At 37.2% G+C, this 11,292-nt stretch overlaps 1 protein-coding gene across 1 annotated transcript; it reads right to left on the bottom strand.

The window, feature by feature from the left end:
* Positions 1–2,567: 2,567 nt before the first annotated feature.
* Positions 2,568–3,962, bottom strand: cldn8.2 (claudin 8.2). The gene has a single exon (XM_053507447.1). It carries the CDS (start codon positions 3,909–3,911, stop codon positions 3,021–3,023), a length of 891 nt encoding a protein of 296 aa, XP_053363422.1. The 5' UTR covers positions 3,912–3,962; the 3' UTR covers positions 2,568–3,020.
* Positions 3,963–11,292: the final 7,330 nt, after the last annotated feature.

Raw genomic sequence — 11,292 nt, 5'->3', positions numbered from 1 at the left:
TTACATGACTGACTCAATTTTTCAACTCCTTTCACACACTACTACCTGTTCCTCACTCATCATGGTTAGTCATTTAGTCATTATATCTGTCTGTGCACTATGATACAAGAGAATTACATGCTGGATGCACTTTAACTAGTAAACAATGAGAAAGTAGTAGGTTTAGTGAGTTATTTAATAGTAAAATATATGACCACTGGCAGTGGACCTGTAGTTGACTCCACCTTAAAACACTGAAATTCTTGTTACTCGTTAATTCAGGCTTCACTGGAAGACTAACAATGTTTCCCCTAAAAGTCCCCATGGAACAGCTTAGAGGACATGATGTGATTCTGTATGTTAAAGTTATTTCTTTTGAAGCATGTAGTCAGGTGACTTGCTTGACAGATTTATTCGACAGTCAGTAGCTTTTGAATAAGGTTGTGGAACAAGAATCCAGTTGTTTAGAGTTTCTTTTTTTAGTATGCCAGCATTGTCTGTAATTTCTAGCTCTTCCAGTTCAAACAAAGGCTTGGCTAGATTTCAATTTCTATGATGTCATTTTTTTTGCAGTGTTTGATGGTTTTTAGCCTCAATCCAAAATCTCCGATATTGACCCGATCTTGGGTGATTTTGGACTTGGGCTTAATATACACTAATGCTCAAAAGTTAGGGGTCACTTTCTAACACCATGGTCATTTCTAATTTATATTTCTTTTTACACTGTAAAGCAATGCCGAAGGCGCCAAAATATACAATAATCTCCTTTAAACAGTTGATATTGAGATGTTTATCTGCTACTTCTGCTCTGTAAAGCTTCATAACGGCTCTAATCTGAGGTGCTGGTTGTTAATTGGTGATTTCTGAGGCTGGTGGCTCTAAATAAACTTTTCCTTTGCAGCAGAGGTAACGTTTTGGTCTTGATTTCCTGGGAAGGTCTTCATGAGATCCAATTTCATCATGGTGCTTGATGGATTTTGCAAATGCACTTGACACAATACTGTTCTTTCAGAAAGGCTGATCTTCGTGTCTTAAAATAACAACTGACTGTTATTGTTACATAACTACATAATTCCATATGTTTTATTTCATAGTTTTTAAATCCCCAGGGTGGCACGGTGGTGTAGTGGTTACCGCTACTTGCACCTCCAGGGTCTGGGTTCAGTTCCCAGCCAGGTTTGGGTTCCTGTCTCTGCGTGCATAAATTTTGCATGTTCTCCCTGTGCTTTGTGGGCTTTCCTCCCACTGTACAAAGACAGATTAGGCTAATTGGCGTTCCCAAATTGCCTGTAGTGTGTGAATGAGTGTATGCATGTGTGTGTGCCCTGCGATGGATTGGCACCCTGTCCAGGGTGTACCCTGCCTCGTGCCCTAAGTCTTCTGGGATGGCCTAGACAGTGAGTAAGTAAAATCCCCAGTATTATTGTAAAATGTAGAAAATAAATCACTAAACAGAAAACAAAGAAATTTGCAAGTGACCCCAAACTTTTATCAAGTGAAAATATTTTGGGTTCATCTAAATTTATCTATGGTTTCTTAAAATAAGTTCACAACAAAACCAAATATTAGATTATTTATCCTGTTTTACTAAACGTTTACGCAAAAAGTTTAGATTCTTTCAAGAAATGTATTCCTAAAACTAGCAACATTGTCTGCCAAACAAACAAAAAGTTCTACTTCGATCAGAAATTAGCTTAATAATGTCATATGTTGCGGTCTTATTTTAACACAATGTAGATACATTTAACTACTGTATATTTAAGATATTTTCACTTGTTTAGATATTTTTGTTTTTTGCAGTGCAGGTGGACCATGTACATTGCAAAAATGACAGCAAGTGAAATATTCCAGAATCTAGTTAAATTTATCCACACTTTTTAAAACATCACTACACCAAACTAAATATAAGATTATTAAGTTTATTTATAGTCAACCTTCTAAAAACTTTTTATTGGCAGAATTTTGTTTTACAGAAATAAATTCGTAAAATTAGCAAAAAATACTTATTATTATTATTATTATTATTATCTTTTTTTATGTTTGTTTAATTTATCACATGAATGTTTGTATGTCTTTGTTTAGAGAATATTTTAAATATGCCGGCTCTGCCAGTTCATGTCCAGTCAATAATTTTGATATCTGATCACTCACGGCCATTACACTAAAATACAATCCCAATTCCAACACTAATAAAGCGAATCGAATGATATTTGAACTTTTGGAACAGTTTCTCCCAGGTGACGATGCACATATTATTTTAGGCCTCCAGACTCCCCCCTGTGTCGCTGTTAGATTTCCGGCAGATTAATTTGAGTTACAGGTGTGTCTACAAGTCGACACTGAGATGGCCGCAAACAATCACACTCCTTTTCAGCAGAACTCCACAAACAGGTTCAGCCAGATGTGTTGCGCTGTTTCTGGAATTCTTTGTACAAAATAAAGTGGGTGTAAACACCTGACACCATTGTGTCGCACAAAGACGCGCAAAGTCACTGGATTCGGTTTGACTTCGGATTCAGTGTTTGATGTTAATAACTAAATAAATAAATAAATAAAATATTATAAAAAATAAAATAAAATGCATGGTCTACTGAAACTGTGATAATTTAATTTTATTTCAAACAAACACTACAAACATAAAACAAAACACATGGATTCAAAGATTCAAAAAGTATTACCGCATTATAACAAGAGCTTACAACTGTGTGTATATACACAGTATGTGTGTGTGTGTGAGTGTGTGTGTTTTGGTAATGTCCATAGTATGTCACATGATCAGTTTATCTAATATTTATACTATGCATGGAATATTCTTTACTTAGAGTGCTCAGTGACAACACAAAGTCAAGTTCTTTACCAAAAATGTTTTTACATTAAAAACTTATATATAACCACTGACGAGGTTAAAACATACAATATTGATTTAAAAAAAAAAAAAATCTCCATGTTCATTATTTACAGTGATGAGTCCAGGACACTGAGCAAATGAACTCAAGAGATCATAACAGCTGTGGAAATATCTGTCCTACATTTTGACTCTTTTAATATGCGGATGATACGTAGGCAACAGAAGGAGGGTGATGTCCGTATGCTGGCTGGTAGCTGTAAGCTGGTTGATAGGTATATCCAGGATAAGTGTTATTGTATGGAGCGTACTGGGCCCTGTACAACACAGAGTTGACGTCCTCCTTCTCTTCTATTCTCGGTGCGTGTCGGCACAGCAGTATAACCCCGGCTGTGAAGCATATCGCTGCGCTCACCCATCCGATGTAGAGCGCCTCTCCTAACTCTCGGCGCTGCGCGTCAATCAGCAGGGGGTTGTAGAAATCCTGAATGATGACGTTGGCGGTCCAGGAGACAGGAATGAGGGTGGCTAAACATCCAGCCAGGAACAGACATCCACCGACCATCAGAGTGATGTGTTTGACACGTGGTCGTGAGTCCACAAGGCGAGTGCACCTCATCCCAATGGTCGAGATGATGCAGGCGAGCGTCGTCAAAGCCACGGCGGTGCACATGAGACCTCGGGCGGCCTGGAGCTCAGCAGGCAGGTAGAGCAGAGAATCGTACACTTTGCACTGCATGCGGATGTTGGCCTGGCGGTAGCAGTTCATCCACAGGCCTTCCCAGCGGGTCTCCATGACGATGATGTTCTCCTGGATGAACGCCGTCACCTTCCACATGGGGAGACCCGTAACCGCCGCGACACCGATCAGGCCGACGAATCCGATCACGAGAGCGGCGACTTCACAGTGCATCGCGTCTCTACGCTTCTGCTTTTCCTTCAGGAGCTGTTGTTGGTATGCCGTTTTGGCTGCTTCATCGTAGGTCGTGTAAGCGCTGTCCTTGAAAGACTTCTCGGCATACGAGCGGTCGGCGTAGGACTTGTCCGCGTAGGACTTGGCCGCGTACGACCCGGCCGCGTACGACATGGTGACTGATACGTCGGACAGACAAGTCTCAGAACGTGAGGTCTCCTTCTTTTTCCCTGTCTGTATCTCAAATGGAAACCTGAAGTCAAACAAGAGAGTTTACATCACGCTCAAAGGATGCTATGTGCTCCAACAGGTTTGTCTGCATGTAAGAGGAGGGAACTAGCAATTCCTGATGTTTGAGCAATGCTTGGCCAAAGACAATCATTTAAGGCACAGGGCACTAGATAGATTAGTCACATAAAATATAATACTCCTTCCTTATCTTATGATTTATAACATTAAATCCCTTTATGCTCCATATACTGTATGTATGGAATAAATTCTTGATTATGTTTCATCTCTTGTTGAGATTTTTGTCAGTTTTGAAAATGTAAGTATCCAAAGTTTTATATAAATAAATCGTTTTTTTTTTTTCGCAACAGTAAAAACCAAGATGACAAAGTGTACACGCTGTGCTGCCAGTGTTGCCCGCACCCTGTCTAATTAGTAGACTTCATGTGATGGGAGGGAGCGTTGCCTGGTGGATAGGATTTAGTGAAAAGACCAGATTAAGGAAAAAAAAAGGGGGGGAAATCTTAAATAAAATGATTACACAAGCATGGGTGTTCTGCTTGGCCTTTGGAATTTTCTCTAACAGCAGCTCTTACAGTAGTGTAGCCACAAATCACAGAACCAAAGTTCAAGCCTCTGCACCACCAGGTTGCCATTGTTAAGCCATTTGAGCAGAACCCTTAACCCTATCTCCTCCTGGGGCGCACTGTATCCTGGCTGACCCTGTGCTCAGGCCCTGCTTTAATAATTGGGATAAATGTACAAAAAAAAAAAAAGGTTAGGTAAGTCTACGGTATAAGTACCGCCTGTAGGATTGGCTTACATTTCAACCTCTGTGAAGATCTAACCAATTATAGATAAGAGCAAATTCTAGTGGCCAATTATAACAAAGGAAGCGGGATTTGTTGGAAGGTATAGTCCAACAAAACGTGCATTACAGATTGACAATGATTCCTTTTTTTTTTATTTGATAAATAAGCGAGAATATTTAGAACAAAACTAGAAACAAGCTATTTATAGATGTGATTTTAGAAACTGATTAGCAATTACATTGATTACACATGACCTGGATAGACTCTCATTGATGTGTTTAAAAAGCAAGTATTGCGTTATTTCATGAAAAAAGTAACTGAGATTTTCTAACAATTTTTATAATTATTACATAAAATAAAATAAAGATTATAATTTATTTATTTTTATTTATTATGTAATAAAGCACTTAGTGATTTGGAGAGATGTTTGCCGTGGAAGGAGTCGTCGGTGTCTTCAGGACTTTGTAACACTGAGAGTTAAAGATGGAACTTTAGGTTTTGCAACATGTTTTCTGGTTTCCTCTTGGCAACATAATAAACTCCTTTATTTCAGTCTTTTACTGTCTGAAAGAAAGTGAAAGGAGAGTCACTGAAGAAAAGGAAGTCGTTCCACCACTTCAAATGTTCGTATCAACTGATGAAACATTGGTCAGTAATGAAAGTGTAAACACTGGACTTTTGGAAGACGAATGGAACGGTCCAGGATGTGCGCATGTGAAAACCTTCGCAGTGCCGAGCCATCAGGATGGTTTGTCCTCATTCTGACTCTCAGTAGAAAGAAATTTGGGGAGAATTTGTGGATTATAAAATCAGTGCAGTGTTGTGTTGCTGTCAAGAGCTAAGAGACGAATTAGGAGACGGCAGCCAGCGTTTGTTGACAGAAACCTGCAAACCTGTCCAACCTGTCTGACCACAGCGCTGTCACTGGGTGCCTGAGTTTCATATGTAAACACACACACACACACACACACACACACACACACACACACACACATCTCACTTCCTCATCTGCTCTAAAAACCCACTCTTAATTCCCAAATTCAGAAAACAAAATGTTTCTGAAAAATTCTTATAGACTGTGTGTGTGTGTGTGTGTGTGTGTGTGTCCTGTAGTACGTTTTAATATATGTGTGTGCGTTAGTTTCTCTTACAATGTCTTTGTTTTTGAATGGAAAAGAGTGTTATTCTGTATTACTGTTTTCTTTAGAACTTTGGTGTGTGTGTGTGTGTGTGTGTGTGTGTGTGTGTGTGTGTGTGTGTGTGTGTTGGAGTGTGATACCGTGTCTCCTATAAGAGTCTCCTATTGTGTATGTATGTGTGTTACTGTGAGGCATTATAGGTACATTAGACTGTAAGTAACTTGAGTATTTGTATTAAGTTTTGGTGTGTGTGTGTGTGTGTGTGTGTGTGTGTGTGTGTGTGTGTGTGTGTGTGTGAGAGAGAGAGAGAGAGAGAGAGAGAGAGAGAGAGAGAGAGAGACTTAATGTACTAGTGTCATTTTCTGTGTCTATGCAACACAAGAATGTGCAATTCCCTATAAGAAGAAACATTGATTGTAAGAATGGATTCATCATCTCCAGGTTAGACAGAGGAACCACAGGTGCCTTTGGAGGAGCAGTGAGGGTTCGCTATTGAGGCGTTGGTGTGGTGCCATTAGTGCCATTATCCCCCTAGCTTAGGCATTCTGCTAGACTGCAAATTATGTTGACTCTGAGTGTGTGTGGGGGATGGCCGTGTTCTGGTCCAGGTGAAATGGCCACCTAATACAACAGCTTACCCTCGCTGATAAAATATATAGAACCGTGAACTATATAAACTACATCCTCTGACCAATCAGAATTGAGAACTCCATGGACTTGTGGTACAGTGTGTGTTAGTGCTAGTGAGTGTTAGTGTATTAGTGTTAGGGCAAACAGGTTACTAGGACTCACTATGTACACACACACACACACACACACACACAGTGATACTGTATGTGCACCTACTGTAGTTTTAATGTCATATGTTAAACACTGCCCCCTGCTGGATCACTCCATACCTACATCATGTGTGTGTGAATTCTATAAAGTCAGATTAAGTTCTTAAAATGTAAAAATAAATAAGATTATGGAAACTGAAAAGCAACACACACACACACACACACACACTGTGTGTCACTGCTGTCTTCAAAGTGCTGGTGAAACATCTCAATTAAAAAAACTCCCACAAATTCAGTAAACTCCTGCAAGAAAATTAAAATGATAAAAATAAATTATACTTCCATCAGTTTCTTTATGCTACATGGTCTGTTTCAATTACAAGTTTTACTTTTTGTCGTTCTGTAAATATCGGTAGAGATGTGTACAGGAAAAACAAACTGAAGAAAACAAAGAGCCTCTGAGGTTCTGAGAAACGTGATCCACTTCGGAACGTCCTGATAAGAATCTGCTTAAGATAAACTGTAAAAAGGAAGGGTCAAGATATTTCTAAAGTACGAGGACTATAATGATACACAATCGGACAAAACATGATATCAGTGCTAAAAAGCGTCTCGTCTAAGCGTCTCAATGCTTAGTTGTTTTTTGTAAATAAGCATACATATTTATATTCATCAGATAAAACAACACATTTGCAAAAATCCAATTTCATGCCTTTTAATGTAGTGTTTGTAACCTTTTTTGAATTAAAATCTTTTAATAATCTAATTTGTCACTCACATGAAAAGACTGAAAAAAGTGTGTTATTCTAAACATTTAACATTTTCCTACATGAATTTGACATGGTTACAGACACCACAGATGTTTGAAAAAATCCTTAACTTTGCACAGAATGCTTTAATTTAAGCAACAATTTTTACAGGTTATATGGTTATAGAAGCTTAAACCAATTTTAATGTCAATACTCATAAATAAATTTGAATAATTTGCATTTAAAATTATTTTAGTTTGAAGCAAGACAGTATATCGCAAAAAAATTGCCATTTTTAAGACATGTATAAAATCATCCCTCCAAAACGCGAAAGCTAGCAACTTTATATTTTTTTAGGGCAAGATTAGTCACTTCCATTTACGACAAATCCAGTAACTTTTCATGGCAACATAGACCTTTTAAAATATATAGATGGCTAATCATACTAAATTGCTCCATCTACTGTTTAGTTTATTTAAGCCTGATGAAACAAGGACGAAACGTATTCCCACCAGGGAGGAGAAAATTATAATTTTATAAAAGTTTATGTGTGTTTGTGTGTGTGTGTGTGTTCCTTTTCTTCAAACACAGAATATAAATTGAATGTGACTATCTTTAGCTTCAGTTTTTGTCAATCACTTACACACTCATACATCCTCGTATTTATTCCCATTGTACGACATTTTTTATATACAACATTCACACACGCATTCACACATTATGGGCAATTTGGAATCGGCAATTAGCCTAAACTGCATGTCTTTGGACTGTGGAGGAAACCGGAGTACTTGGAGGAAACCCACCAAGCACGGGGAGAACATGCAAACTCCATGCAAACACCAAAGCGGGAATCGAACCCGAACCCTGGAGTGCTAACTACTAAGCTAACGTTCCGCCACCACTAAAAAAATTGTTAAAAATTAAAAATTAATTTTATATTTTAATTTAAACATTCTAAACCAGCACACCACCTCCTAAAAGATCAATGATTCAAATTTCCTAAACTTTATCTGAAAAAAAAAAAAAACTCAAACACTCAACACACAAACTCAACACACAACCCCCTTTATGTATTCCTAGATGATGAAGAGAGAGTGAGGTGTGGGGCAGAAGAGGAGAAAAAACTCTGTCAGTCCCAGGTGGGTTGCTGTTCTGTGGGTTGTTGTTCTGTGGGTTGCTGTTCTGTGGGTTGTTGTTCTGTGGGTTGTTGTTCTGTGGGTTGTTGGAGCCCAACCTGATGATGGCTTCTCATTTAGGTTGGCGGTAGCAAGTTAATGAGGGAGGAGGACAATGTCTATTAGGCTTTGGCTTTTGTGCCTTGTGAATGCCAAATTAATTGATGTTGCTATTGAATTTTATTTATATAGGACTTTAAACAGTGGTCATTGTTGCAAATCCAAAAAAAATCTTTGTCTTTGTAATTATTCACAGATGAAGAGATTGGGGTTTGTTACAAAGGTTATGTGCTGCAAAATTGTTCACAAAGTGTGTGTGTGTGTGTGTGTGTGTGTGTGTGTGTGTGTGTGTGTGTGTGTGTGTGTGTGTAAATAAATGAATACACTGGACCCCTATCCAGGAACTGAAATGACCTTATTTGGGAGACTGTAACCTTTGACTGTGCAGAATAACATAACACAGTACTGTCAGTGCAAAACTCCCTTTATTTCTCTACACTTATGCACTTATCACAGTGGACTGCCTGTCTGATTCACCTCTGAAACGCTGGCCTCCCAGGAACTCCTTTAATGACCCAAACATGTGAAAATGGCTTTGTCAGGGCTGTATGGTGGATGTGACATTAACTCCAATCAGAGTTCCTGTAATGTATAAGAGGTGTTTGTGAATGATTGTGTGTACCACTTTCAGAATGTTTATGGGAAATGTCAGTCACCTTTACAGCTTCATTTACTATAGTTAAGTCCCTTTTTGACTTAAACAATCCTTAAATTTTATATTGGCAAAACTTTATTTGGCAAAACTTTATTTTAAGTTCCTATCAGGTTGCTAATTATATACTAGCTGTACCTGCGAATTTGTTCAGGTGGAATTTATTTGCGCACTCATAGGCATGTTTTAAAAAATTTACAATGCCATCTGTCGAATTTTGGAATGAACTAATGATTTTTCCAAGGTTGATTTTTTATGATCTATGATTTCCATAAAAATTAAAAAGTAGCATTTTCTCATCCTGTGGGCCGATAAAACAAAGCGTATATGTTACCTCAAGCTCGTCCAAATGCACATGTGAAAACCTCATTAAAATTCCCTCAGTAGTTTTTATGTGATGTGTGCACAAACAAACAGATGGACAAAATAAAATAATAATCTTGATGTGTTCTATTACTCATCTTATATCAACCAAATTATTATTTTTTTTACAAATATTTTCAATGTACTGTACAGACAAGTCAACTTTATAGTTGTATTCTATACAGGATATACATTTTCTCACACTTCAATTTTTTGGGGAGTTTTTGTGAATTAAATGCAAACATCAATCATAACTCAACCATAATTGTTATCAAACTATACTGATACATTTAAAATACTACACTACATTTGCTTATACAGACTAAACTTTTGCTTATTATTTAAACAGTAAAGTCAAATGCTGAGCGTCAAAAAAAAAACAGAAAAAGGCACAAAAATTATGGAAATTACAAAGAAAATAGAAAGCAAAAAACAGAAAGAAAAAATTATGAGACTAAATGTTGGAAATAATCACTTATTTCATAAAATTTCATAGTTTAAAAAAAAAATGTATGTTAAAATTCAGTATTTAAGCATATTCTTTATATAATTAGTATTCAGACACATCACATCCATACCATGAAAATCACAGCCATAATGTCAGTTTATCTGAAATGATTTGTTCCTAAAATGACAAACATATTTATGTCCAGCTTTTTTTGTGTTCATTTAAGTCTCTTTCAGGGTACAAATGTTTAACATCACATTCATAACACTGCTGATAAAAATCTAGATATTTTCAGGATGTAAATGATGTGAATTTTGAGGATTTGTTTGTTTTTAGTTGTAGAGATTACATTAAAATGTTTACTAATGAATCCACTGACACTAAACTCGTCCATTGTCTTTTATCCATATCATGTTTACTTTAATCATCCATAGGTTTATTACATTTAGTCTAAATTTCAGTTCCAGGTTATATGTGTGTAAATTTACACATTATTAAAGCTACATGAATAAGCGACATCACATGTTTTCTTGAAGAGGAGGCGGAGTCAGGATCAGTATAAAGCTGCTCGTATATTCTTTCTGAGCCGTAGGTTCGGTTACGAGAGGCTCAAGTGCACATCTTTACTCTTACTTCTTCTATTCTGAACAGGAGACGAGATGGTGAGTTACAGTATGTAAAGTGTGTGTGTGTGTGTGTGTGTGTGTGAGTGTGTTACATACAGGATGCTGCAGGCGGCTGGTTTTAGACCAGAGTAATTATCCTCTGAAGGGTTTTTGTTCTACATTTTGTGTGCACATTAACATTTATGTTATTATTATTATGTATATTTATTTTTTATTTTTTATTTAATAAAGTGTTTGTTTCTAGTTAATGTGGTAGTTAACTGAAGTTTCCATCATGGATTAACTGTCTTTGTGCGCTTAAAGCAAGTGACATTAGTCTGACACCCTATGTTAAGAGGAGTCTATGGTAGCGAGAGACATTGGGACATTTCAACTGGATATAAATGCAGTAATGTTCATAGTATTATTCACAAATGATTCACAACTTGTTTGGTGTTTAGTGTAAAGCACTAAATGTTTGATTAGTTTTGCAGCATTTGACTGAAAGAGCAGAAAGTACGCAGAACTCTATACACTTCAGAGTT

This window comes from Clarias gariepinus, chromosome 11 (genome assembly GCF_024256425.1).
Source record: "Clarias gariepinus isolate MV-2021 ecotype Netherlands chromosome 11, CGAR_prim_01v2, whole genome shotgun sequence".
Taxonomy (NCBI): Eukaryota; Metazoa; Chordata; class Actinopteri; order Siluriformes; family Clariidae; genus Clarias; species Clarias gariepinus.
This window is presented reverse-complemented; position numbering and strand designations above follow the sequence as displayed.

Bases quoted from the DNA above. Each gene is read 5' to 3' on its own strand.
- cldn8.2 (XM_053507447.1), bottom strand. From the start codon at position 3,911: ATGTCGTACGCGGCCGGGTCGTACGCGGCCAAGTCCTACGCGGACAAG.